Source organism: Myxine glutinosa, chromosome 6, assembly GCF_964187855.1.
Source record: "Myxine glutinosa chromosome 6, kmMyxGlut1.1, whole genome shotgun sequence".
In the NCBI taxonomy this organism is placed as follows: Eukaryota; Metazoa; Chordata; class Myxini; order Myxiniformes; family Myxinidae; genus Myxine; species Myxine glutinosa.
The window spans coordinates 49,102,146-49,122,314 of NC_136266.1; the positions used below are offsets into that span (position 1 = coordinate 49,102,146).

General features: G+C 43.6%; 1 protein-coding gene across 3 annotated transcripts; it reads right to left on the reverse strand.

The window, feature by feature from the left end:
• Positions 1-2,661: 2,661 nt before the first annotated feature.
• LOC137429755 (kelch domain-containing protein 1) lies at positions 2,662-19,952 on the reverse strand. Of its 3 annotated transcripts, none has more exons than XM_068119970.2 (13): positions 19,784-19,952; positions 19,485-19,661; positions 19,059-19,161; positions 14,543-14,650; positions 14,198-14,314; positions 13,832-14,021; positions 10,761-10,895; positions 8,489-8,676; positions 7,842-8,038; positions 6,354-6,445; positions 3,963-4,017; positions 3,513-3,610; positions 2,662-3,406 (listed from the first exon to the last, which is right to left on the reverse strand). In XM_068119970.2, exons 1-13 carry the CDS (start codon positions 19,843-19,845, stop codon positions 3,195-3,197), a joined length of 1,734 nt encoding a protein of 577 aa, XP_067976071.2. In that variant the 5' UTR covers positions 19,846-19,952; the 3' UTR covers positions 2,662-3,194. The 3 variants fall into 3 exon arrangements, with proteins under 3 accessions (XP_067976071.2, XP_067976072.2, XP_067976070.2); XM_068119971.2 differs by having other exon boundaries at positions 10,761-10,883; positions 19,059-19,164; XM_068119969.2 differs by having other exon boundaries at positions 19,059-19,164.
• Positions 19,953-20,169: the final 217 nt, after the last annotated feature.

The window sequence follows — 20,169 nt, forward strand, 5'->3', positions numbered from 1 at the left end:
ACCCTATCGAATGTTTTCTCCAGATCAACAAACCCAAGAAACAACTTCTTCCTCTTCTCCTGCAACTTCCTCACAATAAAAAGCGAGTCTGTCGTTCCTCTTCCTGGCATAAATCCAAACTGCATTTTGTCGATCTTCACTTTCTTCCTTGTCCTCCTCTCCAACACCCTTTCCAATACCTTCATTCCATGCTCCAATAACTTTATCGCTCGGTACGAGCCACACTCCAGAGGGTCACCTTTCCCCTTGTATCGAGGGACGAGGGTACTCAGTTCCCAATCCACTGGAATGTGGCCTTCTTTCACCACCAGATTACAGATCTCTGTCATTCTCTTCACACCCCAACTTCCTGCTGCCTTCAACATATCTCCCACAACTCCCGTCGGCCCTCCCGCTTTTCTACTCTTCATTGCTTTTATCGCTTCCTCAACTTCCTTCTCAGTTATCTTCTCCACCGGTCCTAAAACTGGGTTACTCTCTATGTTGCTATCTCTATGTTGCTCTCTTTGTTGCTATCTCAACTGGCAACTGGCAACTTGATACATGTCACCCTCCACCACGGTTAAATCAGAACAAGATGATTCGTCACCGCTCATCCATGTCACCCTCCGCCACAGTTAAATCAGAACAAGATGATTCGTCACCGCTCATCCATGTCACCCTCCGCCACAGTTAAATCATAACAAGATGAATCGACACCGCTCATCCATGTCACCCTCCGCCACGGTTAAATCAGAACAAGATGATTCGACACCGCTCATCCATGTCACCCTCTGCCAGGGTTAAATCAGAACAAGATGATTTGTCACCGCTCATCCACGTCACCCTCCGCCACAGTTAAATTATTCTGACAAATGTTGATATGCGGTAAGTCTCATGAGAAACACATGTTTACATGAAAAAGTAAATAATTACCAAGCTTCCTTTAGAATGTTTATTATCCAGGTTACCGTTTCTGCTTCTGAAGTCTTTTACTGTGAAGAAGGTTTTGATCCCTTGGCTTGTTGCCGCGACCATCAATTTAGACGTGTGCGTGCTTCCTGCAGCATGCTGCTTGATATGCGGTAACCATCAATTTGACTTGTGCATGCTTCCTGCAGCATGCTCCTTGATATGCAGTAACCATCAATTTGACTTGTGCGTGCTTCCTGCAGCATGCTGCTTGACATCGGATAAGCCACCATGAGAAATGGAAAAGTCCGCGAGCCTACTGTTGTAACTGTACAGTAAGCTCCATGACAATTTTCAGTATCCTTCATCAAGCGGTCATAACTGGTGGACAGCAGCCATTCGTCAAGAAATCCTTTTTGTGGTCACCTTCCTCTTTTTCAGTGAACTTTGGCCCTTCAAAGTTTCATCACTCCCAATCCTGTATGATGAGTCCAGTGACCCCAGGACAGTTTCTTTTCCGGCTGTTGCTTGGCCTTATTGTTGCCATGATGGAAGCGCACGAGCCAGTGCTGCATGCCACCTTTCCTTTTCAAATATTGTTCAGGTGACGAAAAATACAGGACAAATGGCGTCTCGGGAAGGTTTGAAACAGGATGCGGGACATTTGAGTAAAAAAACCCCAAAAAAACAGGACAATCCCGTAAAATACGGAACAAATGGCCAACCTGCCTACAGGTGGCCATATTTCATCCAATATGGTGGCCATATTTCATCCAATATGGTGGCCATATTTCATCTGGGTACCATGGTGGGTGGTCAAGAGACAAATGTGGTTGGGGTCCAGCAGCTGTCTGACCAATGGGTCACATTTCCCCCCCCCCCCCCCCCCCAATAAGAACAACCATGTTCAGCATTCAAGGTGTAGCACGTCACTTGGAGTCTGGCAACAACAAAATTTAAAGAAAAGGAGTGCCACTCCACCAGGTCCTGCAAGCAGAGTAAAGCACCCGAAAATTAAGGACACCTGTTTATTCAATGCCCTCTATATGAGAGACCCAGATTATGCCTCTTCCATGGCATTAAAAAGATGGGAATCTGTTGGTTACTTAACAGAAATACTATGGCGGTTGAAATATAAGCATCCATGACTGCAAAACAACGGGGCAAATTATATAAACGTTGTCGGAAACTGATCGCCCCCTTTTTGCTGTCTGTAGGTTTAGGGACGTGGGATATCTAAAGCCTCGTGGCTCTGCCAACTCAAAAGGAAGAAGCCTTGAGGTATGCACACTGAGCTGTAGCCTGGACTTGAATCCCGACCCAGGTATAAACTGTTACACCGGTGTAGACGGGTCTTCTGGCACAATGTGGCACACATGTCGATGCATTGCCCTGCCTGTGAAACACTAGGATGACAATTTATAACTGGGTTAAGATTCAAACCAAGGCTCGAAAGTTCAGAGGTACGATGTTTGTAACAGCACACATGTTCAGGTATGTAACAGAGTGCATGCTGCATGTACATCCAAGCTGTCCTGCCAGCCCTTACATAACGAGCATTTAAGTCTTTATTTGGGCTGAAAGACACTTGAGAAGACCCGTTTTCCCACAACTACAGTTAGGCCAGACAAAGAAGGCCATTCACAACATGCTGGTATGATTATATTGTAATCCAGACAAACTATATGCTGAAAAGTAAGGCTGCATTTGTGATTTTAGAAATCCTTAATGAACCTGTTCCACTGTTATATGGTCATTAAAGACAAGTAATTAATTTCTTGAAAATTTTATTTATTTATTTATTTGGATATAGTTACGTAAATGGAAAATAAAACTTTAAACAGCACCATTCAAGTTTACACAAAATAAAATATCAATATTCCTCCCAAAAATTTATATAAAGACAATTATCATACCCGATAGAGCACACAATGGAAAAACATAAAAAGACTGCAAGCATCTTGAATCACTCACAAATTACAATTAAAACCAAAATAAAATATACATCATAATATGCAGTTTCATCATCGGGGTTTGAATTTGAAGAGAACAGGTTTGAAGCATTTAAAATTGCTTATTACTTCCGGTATTCATTATGCAAGTTAAAATCGGAACCGAAGACAATGAAGACGGGACGGGAAAAAAAATTATATAAAAATATAATAAACACACAAACACACACAAACACACACAAACACACACAAACACACACAAACACACACAAACACACACACACACACACACACACACACACACACACACACACACACACACACACACACACACAACAACAAGCAGTGCAATCAGAGTCCATACAGAGTTTCAAGCGAGATGGTAACTGAATCGTTAAAGAAACCCCCAATGTTGTCACCACCACCAAAGGCCAACAGAGTACATGGTGACGGCGCGCTCTCTCCTTTCTTTTCGCTTTCCTCGGCAGGGAGGGCAAGCAGCGTGTGGCCAGCACGAGCAGAAAGGCCAAGATCCTTCTTTATCCGTGTCCATTCAAAACCATCTGATTTAAAACAAAACGGTTAATCACAGAATGTACTTTTACTTTCATAGATGATACATTGTAGGAAAATGCATCAGATATGCAACGAGCATGTACTCAGGCCTACCCAGGTTGAATATGTACGTGTCGCTGAGAACTTTCCTTCCATCATAACCTCCATGGATGATCAGTCGATTGTCAGATACGGGTGCTGATGCATGCCAACTGAAGGTACCAACAATGACATTTGAGAAACTCTCCAATGATAAACCAGCAATGGGACAACAGAAGTACAATTCCTACCATTTATTAGTTAGGAATCTTATAGAATCAGCATTGATTTTACTACCGAGGAATGCAAGACCCATATTGGCCAAGACCCATATTTATTAGTTAGGAATCTTATAGAATCAGCATTGATTTTACTACCGAGGAATGCAAGACCCATATTGGCCAAATGCAAAAAACATTTTTTGAAAATGCAACACAATAGATTTATCACGTTATCTGTTCAATCATAATCACGCGCAACATAATATACAATACTACATCTGCTGGAGAATTTGTACAATCGTACCAGCGTGCTGAGGGCGCACAACCCTTCACTTTAACTGGAGTGTATTCCATGAAGCCTGAAAAAAAAAAAAATGCAGATCTGTCAATCATGAGCAAGTCAGAGTAAAAGCATTGATTTATTCTATTTTAGAACCACGACCCAACCACAATGGCATCTCATTAAAAACTAGAACAGCACTCAGTAGAGAGCATACCTCCGCCTGGTTGGCCAGATCACTCAATGGTGAAGAATCAATTTAAAATTTCTACTTCTTTCTACTCTTTCTTCAGATATCCTGCTATGTATAGTTTTTGGCCCTATCTCCCAATGGTGAAGAATCACTTGAAAAAATTAAATAATTCTCATATCCGAATCCATATTAAGATCTTCACCAAAATCGAATCGAATCAAATCGTCCTTGTGAGACACCCAACCTGTCCACCAGGTTTCGTCCAAATCCGTCCACCACTTTGACATATCCTGCTATGTATCGTTTTTGGCCCTTTCACGCAATGGTGAAGAATCACTTAAAATTCTAGAAGCCAGATCCGAACCGGATCTTCACCAAAATCTATTAATTTCGTCAGTATCACGTACGCTGCATCTCTTCCAAATTTCGTCCGAATCCGTCCGCAACTTTGAGATATTTTGTTCCCAAACGGATAGACAAACGGACAGATAGACAGGGGTGAAAACATAACCTCCATCCACTTTTGGTGGTGGAGGTAACAATTGAGCAATTGTTACATTCATGGGGGAGGTGGGTTTAGTTAGATACAGCGTCAGACCCATCCACGTTTTGCAGGGTTCTTCGGACTGAAGCATGAATCAAAGACATGTGGTAAGGTTACGGTGCCTTTTGTACAGTTTGCCAGAGGTGTGAGCCACGTCTATTTTAGACTGACTCAGGTGACTTGTCTACATGTACCCCTGTATTGAAATGACCAACGCTGGGCGAGTGGGGAGGGGTGATAGAGTGCTTTTACTTCTCACCAATGAAGGTGGGAGGAGGGGGGGGGGGCTCCTCCAAGCTTTGTCGAGTTGGAGACTAGACTTGGATCGTCCCTGGCTGGGTGTCGAGTTCGGTAAATTGGTCTGCCGTGCTCAGGATGGAGAGAAACCCAGGCCATGATGATTGGTGGCCTCATATGGGAGGAGACACACCCACCCAGTGGCCGGTAATTGATTAGCCTCTGGGTGGAGGTGGGCACGGCTAGTTTGGGGGGTGCAGTAATTAGACAAGTGGCTTCAGTTAACTGGAGGGGAAAGCTGCTGCAACAGCATTTGCTTGCCCTTCTGTCTTGCTCGTGCCGACTGCTGGATGTTCTGCCCTTGAGGCTGCCTGCTCGCTCCTGCCTTGCTCAGCTCCTTGCACTGACAAGTGTGCAACAGCCTGCGCTATTTATACTGTGCCCGCTTTCCAACGCTGCCCTCACTTGCTTGGTTCAGAAGGTGTGTGCATGTGTATCCATTGCCAGAGGTAGTTCTCTTGTACAAGTTATTGTGCTTAATAATCGTATCTTTTTGCATCTGGGATTCCATGCTGCCCATCTCATAATATATATTTTAAGGTTGTGCGAGTTTGTGTTCCCACTCCAACTCTTTACTTTCATTGGGATGCCTGGAAGGTTAAATAAGTTGTAATGCCGTTTGATAAGCACGTTGAACACACATGGAAAATTAATGTCATTTGCGGAATACGGTAGTTGGATTCCAGCATGTACGATTCCCGCCAGTAATTGCTTATTGCTGCTGCAAACGCATTAATATATAACTAACACATGGACAAAAAAAATAAAATTACTTGCCTCCAAATAAATCTTCATACCTGGAATAATAACAAGCACACTTTGTACCATCATGTTCAGACTATGTGCCACAGACACAATTGATCTGGAAAACTCTCACTACCAACAAGGCATGGATCCAATGATCCATGAGGTGATCTTCCCAAAGAGACAGTGCAGATGTACCCGGGTCTAAGTGTACCCCCAAATGAAGAAGAGGGGGTCAGTGTGGAGCAGGGCTCAGGGAAGTGAAGGATAAGAGGAGGGGGAACAGGAGCGAGCGACAAGACAATATCACGACTCTCATCATCAAGTACAGAGGCCAAAACCTCAAAAGCACAGAACAACTCATGCAGCCAAATTTCTCGCCCCCACGCACAAGACAAGGCGAACATGAGGATGTCAGTATGGTCTCGTGGGTGAAAGTGGACGTGCTTGCAAACATTCTGAACCCCCTTCATCTGACAACCCAATTTTATTACACATTTTTTTCCTCGAAGAAAAAAGAAAAAGAAGACCACCAATTAATCAATGCCTTGCCTTTGGCAGATTTTGCATGTTGGGAATTTTTTTTTTTTTTTAAATAAAAGAAGCCCTCAAATAAATTAAAAAATGCTTTCCGTACCCAGGTCAAGGATATGAAGGTCTTTGAAGCAGACTGGTGCATCCCAGCCTCCAAATATCACCAACTTCTTCTGCAGAAGTGTCGTCGAATGCCTGACCCAAATGAATGTGTACATTACAGAATTGCAATAAATCAGAAAAAGCAATGAGGGCACGTACATGCATACACCTTTTTACAATAAAAACGATGCACCAAGATAATGTTACAAATCGAGCATCACATTACACAAAACTATATAAATAAATACATAAAATGTACACTGGGAAAACATTTCAACTAGAACGGTACTCGGTAGAGCGCATACCTCCATCGGGATTTTTGTTCTCTAGGTAGTAGGTTGAAGACAGCAACCGCCCAGGGTAGTACTACCGTCCTGACTTAGGAGCGTTAAAGAGGTACCCGGAACCACCTTACGCACTCTATGTCAGGATTGCTGGTCTTACTTTCTGTCTCACTCAAATTACAGCTACCGGGCTAGCTATAATCTTTCTCACAAACAAACATCATACACTTTTCTTCTCTTCTTTTATTTAATTAAGGCCTGGCCTTGATGACTGCTATACAGTCTGTGCCTGGAGCCTGCAACATACAAAAATAAATAAAAAGGCTGAACAGTTTATGTGTTGTCGCCCACCGATAGGCCGGATCTGAACCAAAATCTAGTCTGCTTGTTCTTGTCACCGAACCAACTCGTCCACCAATTTTAGTCATAAATCGTCCATAACTATTTTTTAAATATCATGTTATATATCGCTTTTCCGCCGATCTCTCAATGGTGAAGAATCACTTAAAAATTAATTATCGTATCCGAATCCATATTCAGATCTTCACCAAAATGGAATCGATTCGTTCTTGTCATACACACAACCTCTCCACCAAGTTTCATCCCAATCTGTCCATAACTTTTCGAGATATCCTGCTATATAATCGTTTTTGGTCCCTATCTCGCGATGGTGAATAATCACTTTAAAAATTCTAGTAGCCGGATCCAAATCCGGATCTTCACCAAAATCAAATAATTTCGTCCATGTCACATACACTACCTTTCTGCCAAATTCCGTCCGAATCTGTCCGCAACTTTTTGAGATACCTGTATTTTGTTCACAGACAGACAGACAGACAAACAAACAAACAGGGGTGAAAACATAACCTCCATCCACCTTTGGTGGCGGAGGTAACAAGTCTGTAATTGGATTCCTTTTTTGACGGTGAGGTATGCTATCCACCAGTGCTGTTAGTTCAACACTCCGTCCAATACTCCAATTTATTTTAAAACCTAGCTGAAAAAAGCATAAATGGACAAGATTAAAGCTCGAATTGCCGGCTTGCACATTTCCCCTTTTTGTCAATTCATACACTGAGAAACTGCCACACTACGTGCAATTTGCATCATACGTGTACATTAAAAGCACGAACAAACTACCCATGGTTTTTGTGAAAGACTGAGTCTTACAAAAAAAAAAATCTGCAAATCTCAAGCAGCCTTACCCAGAGCGGGGGCAAGGCTTTTGGCCGACAACGATTGGCTGGTACCAGATGCTGTGCTGGGGATTGAAGATGTAGAGAGAATTGCCACAGCCATCGGGCTCAGGATGTGGCCTGGGGAACACGCCACCGAAAACGAACAGCTCTTGTCGAAACAGTGTGGCAGAGTGGTACGCAAGAGAAGGAACCTTGCCTTTGGCCTGTGTCCATGGGATGATAGTAGTGCAAGCACAACTTAATGCATTTAATTGTTTGTTGCTTATGGAAATTTAACATATACGTACAATCACTCTCTCTGTAACTTTTACAAAGACGCAACAACAGGTTGAGTCAACAAGGTACAGTAATTATTTTTGGAATCAAGGGAGGTTCAAACCTATTGTCATTTTTAGTAAATTAATTTGCAAGAATTTGTTTTCACCATTTGACTAGATTGATGAAATGCCAAAACTTCATAGTAAGGCTTTGTGTGGCCATGACCAAAGGCCTAATGGTTCCAAGATGATATGGTGAATGCCAAGAGCTTCCTGAACATATAACTTAACATCACCCAAAGCACTCCAGTGACCGAGCAGAGTCTTCCATGAGCGACAAGGCGGAGGGTTTTGGAATTAAAGCAACTCGATGATGCACTTTGTTCCTCAGCTCACCTCGACACATGACCATCTCCATCCATTGAGATCAAGGAAATACAAGTCTCCAAAACACTTCTTGTTCTTGGAGCCACCAAATACATAGACACGGTTTGCCTCAGGGTCAAAGGTTGCAGAGTGACCCACACGGACCTCGGGGGTTGTTCCGGTACTGACCGCGTCTGCCGGAAACCATGAATGGCTTTCTAAACATGAAGAGAAAAAGCACGGCGTTAACAAAGCTAGTTTTACATCTTTAACCAAAACATGAATCAGTTTCAAGTGACAACTGCATAACCTGTACATAAGGGCAGTTCAAATTTGACTGAGACTTTTGTTTATGAAAGGCAGAGTAATCCATAAAAAATAAAAAAAATAAAAAGAGGGAGAATTGCTTTGCAATACATGCCCCCTGACTGGTCCCAATGAATTTAAGCACTCAGCAATTATGAGCCATATATAGTAGGACAAATTGGTTTAGGTAAGCAAAGTCACAGAACAAGTCTCAGTAACCTATAATAAAGCCATGTACCAAGTGTCAGTTCAATATGTTAAAGGGTAAGGGGAAAAAGTCTGGTGTCTGTTCTGTCACATGTTAAAACTGTCACTCAAGCTTTTGGGTCTCAATATCTGCCATGATCTTTCCTGGGAAAACCACATTTCCAAGCTGGCCTCCAAAGCCAGTCGCCGACTGTGCATCCTCCGTCGTGCAAAGTCCTTCCTTGGCACACCTGAGCTCACCACATACAAGGCTTTCATCCACAGCGCAATGGAATACTGCTCTCCCCTCTGGGCTGGTGCTCCTGCCTCACACCTAGCTCGGCTTCACGCTGTTGAAACCAAAGCTTTCAGAATCATTGGAATCTCCTGCGATGAAGCTAACTCCGAGGGCCTCTCACTCACTCACCGCAGGCAGGTTGGTGGTCTTTCCGTCTTCTACAGACTCCTCTCCGGCCTTGCTCCCCCAGCTCTGTCTGTGCTCTGTTCCGCAAATATTTCTACAGGTCGCACAAGATCTGCCAGTAACCCTCTTCTGGTGAAACTGCCAAAATCAAGACTCTCTGCTCACCTTCACTCTTTCATTCCTCTTTTCTCCCACCTCTGGAACAAACTCCCGCACTCTCTTCAATCCCACTCCTACCTCCAGATCTTCAAAACAGCTGTTCACCACCATCTCTTATCTTCCCCCATCCAAAACCTTGATCTTTTCTACCCCCGTTAATACACCCCAAATCCACCTCTTTCAATCTCCGACTTCATTGCAGAAATTCCTGGTAGTATCCATTTGTTTTATACCATGTAACCCCCCTCCCCCATGCACCCCTCTATCTTCCACAGATCTACCAATGTCCCTGTTCTCCACTGTTGTTGTGCTTGTGTGCTTCCCTCTCTCCCCTTCTCGTATCCCGCTCCCTTTATTATATGTTTTATCTGTCCGTTTATGTTTTTGTGTTTAATGTGTTAGCTCTTACACAAGCCTCGACTTTGTACACAAAAAAAAAAGAAGTCTGCAAAACCAAAGGTGGGATGGACAAATCTATAGTCCCCTCCGGTGAAACCGATAGAGGACTAATAACTGGTTAAAAGGCACAACCAATGATAGCAATGGGTTAGTAGGGCAAGGCTCTATCAGGCAATTTGTCTGGTGTGGTGCCTTTTTATACCGAGGCAGAGCAGTGGATGTGTGTGAAGTTTTAAAGCAATCTGTCATTATAGTATTGGTAAACAATAAGCTGAAAAATCAAGATGATTACACCAAATGAGATAGAGGGATTGGAACATCATATAATAAATTGTCTGATCAATGAAAACATCAAACATGAAATTTAGACACTTTGCTGCATAGTATAGCAATTATTGTCCATCAAGGGACATCGGTATGAAAGAGACCCATGGGGTGGAGGGGTGGAGGGGTGGATACACGTTGCATACCCGTTATAAAAGACACCATGCGATTATTAACATCCACCGTAAAATGCTGGCAGACAGGATCCTGGAACAACATCCCATCCGATGGATGGCATCCTCATCAATTTAACACCATGTGAAATACCAGGGTGACGGTTTACAATCGGGTCGCAAATCAAACCAAGAGTAGACAGCTCAAAGATGAGACCTCTGCCTCTGAGCTCTCCCACAAGCCCGATATACAATTATGTGCCACAAATAGTACCATCTGCAAAACAAACTTTCATCACCACAATTTGTCAAGGGATTACCACTTTGATAACTACAATTAGTTCTAGTTCAAACTACAACATATTACTGTTAAAGAGCAAGTGGTAGGTACCTGTATGGTATTTCCAGAGCGAGTCTATGCAGAACTGCAGGTTTTTACCATGGCCTCCAACAATAAGGGCAGTGGAATCGTCGGTCAAACACAAGGAGTGACCCCAGCGAGGACTTGGATGATCTGCAGAGGGGACTACATGAAAAAGATTCTTGGAGCAGTGTGTCGAAGCTGTTAAGAGTGAGGTGTTGAAGAGGAAGTAGAGTAGAGGTGTGCTTGTCTAAGCAATGTTCACAGACACCTTCATTAGGTTGGATAGAGATTTCATACTTATTGGAGAAGAAAACTTGGGTTGATAAAGCACACAGTACAGAAGTATAGAAAAGTTGAGCAGAGCTCCATGGAAAAGTTCACTTTGATTACAGCACAGAATACACAGCATAACACAGCAGATCAGGCAAGTCTTCTTCTGAAATTCTCTCCCAGATTTCTCTCTTTATAAGAGCAAAGTCCTTTGAAGTTCCCCAAGAGGGGCATGTGGGGGTTTCCGACATTCTGGTCCCACATCTGGCTCTGCTCATGCAAGCCATGAGAACCAGTAGGTATGCTTTGAGATGTCGAACTGAAAGACGTGTTTCAGAAAAGTTATCCCTTGGGATCTCCCTTGAGTAACGTATTTCTTTGGAATCATTTGCCAATCATTTCACTGCAGTGTCCCCCTTGGTTAGGAGTCAAAGTTAGATGAATGTACATCTGATTTAACTTGCACTGAAAGATGCATGCATGCAAAGAATTTGCTGAGAGCAGTTATACAGCTTCACAGTATAGCATTATTCATTGGCACAATCCAAGAATACATTCCCACATGTACCTATTCAAGAGTGGTTCAGAGTATTTTATACAACATTCATATTTCTGTGATTTTCCTGCATGAAGAAAATACAAACAGAATTGTAATTAACTACAGGGAGACTTATCCAAAAGGATAGTCCAGGGGTTCTTAACCTTTTTCCGTCAAGACCCCCAACGGATTGGCCACGATGTCCCCATACCCCCTTCGCCAGACTGTTGACTGACCAAGGCGCACCGAAGGTGCGCATAGCTAGGGGGGACTGGGGGCATGTCCCCCTATAATTTTTTTGATTTCTAGGTGCTCTGTGGTGGATTCGGAGGGGTGTTTTTACTTTAATTGCCTATTTTTTTGGATGAAAATTGGTAACTTATTACCCAGAAAATGGGCCAAGTTCGAGGATCCGCGCCTGAAACCAGCCCCATTAGGTTCCAGTGTGACTTCAAAATATCTCAAGAGCTCAGTTTTACATATGGATAATTAGGAACAGAACAGGAAAGAAAATCATTAGGATTGTATCCCTATTTATTTATTTCCTTGTTAACAAAGAAACAAAACAAACTAAACTAAACTAAAACATGCAAGTTTTATGCAAGCCGTTTTACTAATCTAGTGAGATTGTTGCTGCTGTTTTCGTGCAATCAGAATATGGAATCGGGGCACAGTTCGTGACAACGTCACTCGCATATCATCGGACACATCAAGTCGATTTCTCCACTTTGATTTCAGGTTCAATAATGCAGAGAAACCTGTTTCACAGAGATACGTAGTTGTGAAGGGAACCAACACATTCATTGCCCTCTTCGCCAAGCTAGGGTAAGCTGCTATCTGCTCACACCAAAACTGCTTAAAATCCAGCCCAGCCTTTCCGAAATTCGCTTTCTTTCTTTGATCTTCTTGGAACTCAATCAAATCATCCTTCACTAAATCGTTGTCACTCATCGTAGAAATATCAAACGAGAAAGGGTTCTGGATCCAAACGGATTCCGTGCTAAGATGATATCGCCAAGGATTGGAAATTTCGCCATGTTTCCGCTTTAAACACGGCGACTCCAAATAGGTAATTTCTTCGTGAATGCCACTAACTTTCCCCTGGCTTGAATAATGTCCACATCCCTTCCCTGCATCGACATGTTCAAGTCATTGAGGTGACCGAAAATATCGGCCAAATATCCCAGGCTAACAATAAAATGCTCATCTTCAAAACTGTTCACAAGAGGGGATTGTTGATGCCTGAGGAATTCGAGAATTTCTTCCCGAAGTTCCACGACACGTGCAAAAATATGACCACGAGATAGCCAACGTACCTCTGTGTGGTGCAGTAAAACACAATGTTCCGCCCCAATCTCATCACAGAATTTTTGAAATAGCCGATGATTTAATGCCCGTCCACGGATAAAGTTGACTGTCTGCACGACTATTACCATTTATTATATATTTAAAATTTATATTTCATTGAATTTATTATTATAATTTATTACGAGTCCCATACCCTCAGATTTTGGTCCCCATACCCCCAAGGGGTATGGATACCCCAGGGATAGTCTCAATTTGATCAATTAAGTAGAAGCTATACTTCTACAAGTGACAACATCCATTTGGTTTGTTAACACGATACAGTCGATACACTGTAGCTGCAAAAAGCTGGTAATCTTCTTCTTTCAGGTGCAGCACACATCTGTTGGCAGCATCATTTACTGGGGGTGTGGCTGTGCTACTGATGCAATGCTCCTTGTTGGTTAGAGCAGGAATTTGTAAATTGGTCAAAGTGCCAGAGATAATTTGCCTGCTCTTCAGGAATTATACGGTGTGATCTTTAACGTCCACCAACTAATTCCGGTAGATGGGACGCCCAGTGGCACTCACATTGATGTCGTGTGATGACAAGAAACACCAGGATGACAGTTTGTAGCTGTAGGGTTCATACACCTTGGCCTATCTAAAATTCCAGGCCTTGTCTACCATTTTCCAGACCAGTTTAACTTAAATACAGCTGATTACTAGACATGCCAAGAGGTCTTCAAATGATAATGAATGTAAAATGATTAAAGTATATCTTCCTTAGTTTACACATCTAATCAGACATACAAACTGAAGTTTTCATTGCTATGGTGTTTATAAGAACTTCAATAGCGAATAATCTCATCTGTTCTGTGTCTTAGCTCTTCTACAAGCCTATGGAATATCGAGTGCAGCATTAAGAAGAAAACTATTTCGGATGAACTCAAAACAGGCATCTTTAACAAACTGGAGAGGTCACATGCGGCTGATATTGCCTTACCTGTCTGGGATGGCTTCTTGCAGGCCACAACCTCATCAGCCACCAGTGACAGCTTTTGCCAGTTTCGTTTTCCATTCATCTTCTCTTTCTTCTCCACCTCACCATTTTCCTTTGAATCTACATCTCCCAATAGACTCTGTTTGCTAAGCAAAGAAGCAGCAACTGGACTGTTTGGTACGTCAGGCTTTACCTGGTCAACACAGCCATGGCAGAGATACAATTTGGTAATCGATCTGGAGTTATGCCTCACCTTTCCTCAACCATCACATGCACAAAGACCTCTCGTGCCTATTTGGCAAATTATCATTATCAAAAAAAATAAAAAATAAAAAAATAAAGATGCACCTGCACCATGCAGCAGCCCACCTGTTCAATAGAGGTAGCACCTCGAGCATTTTTCACAGTCTCATCCCCTTCAGCAGTTGACACAGTGCGTAAAGACACAGCAGAGCCTGAACGTCGAGTTACATGTGGAACAGACACCTACACGATGAGACAAAACACCGGACCCTATTAAACAGAGATGGCTACCCAGAGCAGGTCGGGCAGCCGGGTGCGATGCAGTTGGCTGCTGCTTGCATACATCTTCCCCAATTTGCGTGCAGTGCAGGGTTCATAACGCATGATGGGTTTCAACAAATAAAACTGCATTTGCCACATTATGCCAAGGCAAAACAAAGCTTGTGGCCACGGACAACAAATCAACCTCACCCGCGTTGCCACTTCTGCTTCCTGGGATGAGGCATCATTGCAACCCACTGTACGTGACCGCAAGAACACAGCCGATACCGCTCGAGGCATGGACTCAGTATCCGACACCTGTCAAAACAACAAAGATGCTTGATCAGTTTTTAGCAAAAGATAAGTGTCGGTACAGTAGGTGACGTGCAAGTTCCGACGTGCACGGGAGATTAACGACAAAGTTTTTGTCATCATATTTCACACGGGCCAGAAAAGGGACACTGGACAGACAGTCCATTTCAGATGGTAATGTGGTGGAAAGCATTCCACCATATTTCAAATACAAGTTTTTTTAGATTACAAAATAATAGAATATCCAAACAAACATCACCCATGAAACCGACCTAATTCAATCCTCTGACTTACGAGTTACTCTATTTCTATTTCTATTTCTACTCCTCCTCCTCCTCCTCCATTTGTTCATTCCCTTGCTTTTTGTGTCCAACCGTCAGTCCATAACCATCCGTCACCTGGCTCACACTCGTCTATGAACTGTCTAGCCTGGGGTTGAATCTCGGTCTGGCTAGAACTATCATCCTGGTGCTTCGCAGGCACTCCTCTCTGGCCTTGCCCCCCCAGCCCTCTCTGGGCTCTGTCCCCCAAATATTCCTACAGGTCGCACAAGATCTGCCTGCAACCCTCTTATGGTTAAACTGCCAAAATCAAGACTTTCTGCTCACCTTCACTCCTTCATTCCTCTTTTCTCCCGCCTCTGGAACAAACTCCCTCACTCTCTTCAATCCCACTGCACCCTCCAGGTCTTTAAAACAGCTGTTCACCACCATCTCTTATCCTCCCCCATCCAAAACCTTGATCTTTTCTACCCCCGCTAATTTCGGTCCCCTTGTGTTTTATATCTCTCCCCCCCCGCCCTCCCCCTCCCACGCCTCCTGCCCCCAAGCCCTCTCCCTCCCACACTTCTCCCTGCTCTCAAATGTTGTGGTTGTGTGCTTCCCCTTCTCTCCCCATCTTGTCTTCCGCTCCCTCTTTTTGTGTGTTTTGTTTGTCTGGTTGATTTGTTTGTGAAATAAATGTTAGCTCTTTCACGAGCCTCGATTCAGTATACAAAAAAAAAAAAAAAAAAAAAAAGGCGATTCATCAATGAGTGCTGCCCTTTGGGTATACAGTAAGCTGGGCATCTTGCCAGCTGCTATTAGTTGAAGATCCCACAATATCTGTTGCAAAGCGTAGGCGAGTTATCGCTGGCACCCTGAACAAATCCCTGCTCTAACCTAAAAGGGGAGATTGCATCAGTGGCACAGATACAGCCTCCCCCTCTCCGCTCCAACAAATGATGCTATCTGTTGCCATGTGCTGCATACTAAAGAAGAGGTCATCTCACTCTTCAATGAGCCTCAAAGAAGTCGAGACAAGATGGTAGAAATGGGAATTTTGTTTAATCGAGGAAATTGCTTTGCACAACACAACACTCTGACTTACAAAGCAATAGGTATGCCATTTTCTTCCAGCTACCCTCGTTTTACATCATCTTATAACTCATGGCTCCAAATGAATTTTCATGTTCCACTCGATGTACTTTGAAATACTGTACTATGATGATGAATTCCTCCAATTCGACGTGGAGTTAACAGCAGTTTTGAAAACTAAACTAAACAGGGTAGATAGTGTCACAAGCAATGGCGAGGTACTTGCCTTGCATATTACTGCATTTCCTCTTCCTCTCTCTCTTTTTGTTGTTAGGTCATTCCTTGCATGTTGTATCCCACTGTCGCTTCTTCGTTTGCATGCAGCACAAGGCTACGTGGTAGCATCATTGGCCGAGGGCGCGGCTTTACCACCAATGCAACCCCCTCACAAAGGACACCGTGGGGTATTTAACGTCCACCAACTAATGCCGGTAGATGGTAGGCCCAGTTTAATGTCCATCCGAGGGACAGACACACACATTGATGAATCGCCTTGACTGTGAAAGATTAGAATGACAGTTTATAGCTGAGTCGGGATTCAAATCCAGGTTGGACAGCTTAGAGGTGAGTGTGTACACCTTGATTAGGCCAACTTATACTATCACTACATTGCCTTTTTACTCCTCGTCAATTCACTCTTCCATAAGCCCCGATTTTGTATTACAAAAAAATGAACTCTAGCTCTTATAAAACAAGGCTAATCGACTGCATTCTTCTGGATCTTCTGCATACTGCAGGCATACATACAATGCTTATGGAAAGTCTTTTTTAGATAGTTGGGCTAAGGCTCGCAGAGTGAGCACGCACACACACATGCACTGAGCTTGGGGGAAGTGCAGTCACTGCCATAACAATGGCGCCGCTTTTCTCACCGTAATCAGCGAGCATTTCCTCAAGAGGAATTTCCTCCTCCCCAAGGATGCCAACCGACGGGGATTGACTGTGCTCTGTCCTTTTCAAGCAAGGAAGCAGCCCGTACCATTTTAAAAGTATTTGGTATGACTTGATCTGGTCCAAACCGGATGGGTGTTTTTTAAGAGACACCATCTCTTTACTGGATGGTCGTTAGCTCCCTATGGGAGTTCATTCGCCCTTTGCCAGGTGCTGTTTTTGGTCCTGGCAGGATGTCAGTCACCCTCCCCACTAGCAAAGATAGTGAGGGGTGTCAGTTTCGTCACCGCCAACCCGACGATGCGGCAGGTAGCACTGGGTTACACGATACCAGTGGCAGTCCCACCCCCTTTCAAATTTTTCACCTTTTGTCGCCTTATATCCTTACATTTAATTACATTAGATCAGACTTTTTCCACCTTTATTTACACATCGGAACCCACAACTTCCAAGTGAAAAACAAATTGTACAAATTTCAGAAAATTAATTCTAAATACAAAACTAGAATATCTTGGTTGGATAAGTGTCCACCCCCCTGAGTTAATACTTGGGGGAAGCACCTTTGACAGCAATTACAGCTGTGAGTCTGATGGGATAGGTCCCTACCAACTTTGCACACCTTTATTGGGCAAGATTTGCCCATTCTTCTGTACAAAACTGTTCAAGCTCAATCAAGTTGTGTGGGGAGCGTTGATTGACAGCAATCTTTAAGTCATGCCATAGATTTTCGATTGGATTTAGGTCAGGGCTCTGACTAGACCACTCAAGGACATTTATGTTTTTGTCCTTTAGCCACTCCAGCGTAGTTTTCGTAGTGTGCTTCGGGTCGTCGTCATGCTGAAAGGTGAACTTCCATCCCAATTTCAGCTTTCTGGCAGAGGACATCCTTTTCCACTAGGATTGTTCTGTATTTTGCTCCATCCATTTCCACTTCTATCCTAACAAGTGCCTCCTTGCTGATGAGAAACATCCACATAACATGATGCTGCCACCACCAAGCTTCACAGTAGGGATGGTGTTCTTTGGGTGATGTGCTGTTGGGTTTGCACCAAACGTAACATTTCGCATTTAGGCCAAAAAGTTCCATCTTTGTTTCGTCAGACCACAAATCTTTTTGCCACATGGCTTCAGAATCGCCGTAGTGGTTTTTTTGCATACCTCAAACTTTAAAAACTCAAGTTGGGCTTTTTTGAGTAATGGCTTCCTTCTTACCACCATACTGTACAGGCCAGACTTGTCGAGTGCTTGGCATATTGTTGTCACATGTACATAGTGACCAGTCTTTGCCATAAAGGTCTGTGGCCCTTTCAAAGTTTCCATTGGCCTCTTGTTGGCCTCTCTGATCAGTCTTCTCCTTGCTTGGTCATCCAGTTTGGAGGGACGGCCTGATCTAGGCAGGGTCTTGGTGGTACCACACGCCTTTCACTTCTTGCCGATTGTCTTGACTGTGCTCCAAGGGCTAATCAAGGCCTTTGAAATATTTTTAGACCCATTTCCTGATCTGTGCCTTTCCACAACTTTATCCCGGAGGTATTTTGAAAGCTCCTTGGTTCTCATGGTTGAATCCATGCTGTGAAATGCACTACCCAGCAGAGGAAACCTACAGGAACACCTGATTTTATTCTGAAATAATCAATCATTACAATTTAACACGGGTGGAGGCCAATTAACTTGGTGTATGATTTTGAAGGCGATTAGTTACACCTGAGCCAATTTACAATTGCTATTACAAGGCGGGTGAACACTTATCCAACCAATATATTCTAGTTTTGTGTTTTTAATTAATTTTCTGAAATTTGTAGAATTTGTCTTTCACTTGGAAGTTGTGGGGTACGATGTGCAAACAAAGGTGGAAAAGTCCGATTTAATGCAATTTAATTCCAGGCTATAAGGCAAAAACAGGTAAAATTTTTCTCTTTTGGCACTGCATGCTGACACCTTTCAATTTCCCTTTACCCATTGCAGGAGGTTTAATTAAAAAATAAAAATTAATACTTCGTATGATACCAGCATCGTATGGTTAGAGTACACCACCAGAGAAAGCGTTAGACTATCGTGTTTAATCAGGAGAACTCAGCAGTTCATAGAACATCACACTAACTTTCTGGCCATTTGTCCACCAGATTCTGTTTGAATCAAGAAAACCCATTTAGCGTCGCAATGTTCACCTGGCCACAAATGAAAATCTGTAAACGTGGCTGCTGTCCTTGGTCAGCCATGCTTTCGATAGCTTTCTGCAGGTCGTCTCTCCACGTGCCCTCCCACACAAAGCTTCTGTACACAAACAAATGGCATCATTGCACTAGACCCAAACAGGTGGCAGGTTCGAATCACTCTACAAATACTGTACTGTAAATATCACACGCCAGGTACACCTCGAACCTTCTAGAGCTACATGACGGCAGATAGGACAATCGGCTTAAAATTATAGTCAAAGTGCGTGCTCCACAATGCAGCACTCCCCTTTTATAGTAGGAGGTTTACAATCAAATAAAATCTCCAACCCCGGTTGCTTTGAGCTATCCTTTCTCAACAACTCTCATCTCTTCTAAACATCTGTAGTTTCTCATTGTGAATGTGTAATGTTCCCTCACGGGTTGTTCACGCTCAGCGAGCCCAGAACTTGAGGATCGGCGCCATCAGGGCCGGACAGCGAGACCGAGGCGGTCGCTCCAGGTGAGTAGGCCGCCCAGCTCCCGCGGGTAAACACGACGACCAGCGGAGGGAGCGGCAGCAGAAGGGGCAGCGAGAACGATAGGCGGTTGGGCTTGCTGGATCAACGAGAGACGCGAGGACGGCCATCATGAATGAAATGGGATTAAAGTTAAACATGGCGTGTTTAACACCAAGAGGAAAAACAAGGTAAACAAACCGATCGGGGTGTTCAACTCACCAAATGAACTGCCGAGGTGCTCTGGTGACATTCCAGAGCGCGAACACCTCTAACTTCCTCATATCCGGATACTATTTACCTGCTGAAGACCTTCACTACCTGTACGAAATCATCACAACACCCACCAAGCGAAATCCGAAAACTTGCGCCACAATCGGACCGCGCACGTTGATAGGTCAGTTCCTCGAGTGAGTCAGCCAATCAATTTGATCTCTTCACGCACTCTTCTGACGTCACGGCGTTCAACGCAGGACGACATCTCAAAACGTTCTTCTGACGTCACGGCGTTTAACGCAAGACGATATCTTTAAACGTTTAATTCTGTGAGTCACGTTCCCTGTCATCGTTATGGTGTTCGCATCTTCAGGATGTATGATTATTTCGAA

Bases quoted from the DNA above. Each gene is read 5' to 3' on its own strand.
- LOC137429755 (XM_068119969.2), bottom strand. From the start codon at position 19,845: ATGAGGAAGTTAGAGGTGTTCGCGCTCTGGAATGTCACCAGAGCACCT. The intron at 10,896-13,831 runs GTAAGGCAATAT...TTTTTCATGTAG, and splicing joins CAAGAAGCCATCCCAGACAG to TCCCCTCTGCAGATCATCCA. The intron at 6,446-7,841 runs GTAAGGCTGCTT...CATTTGGGTCAG, and splicing joins AAGCCTTGCCCCCGCTCTGG to GCATTCGACGACACTTCTGC.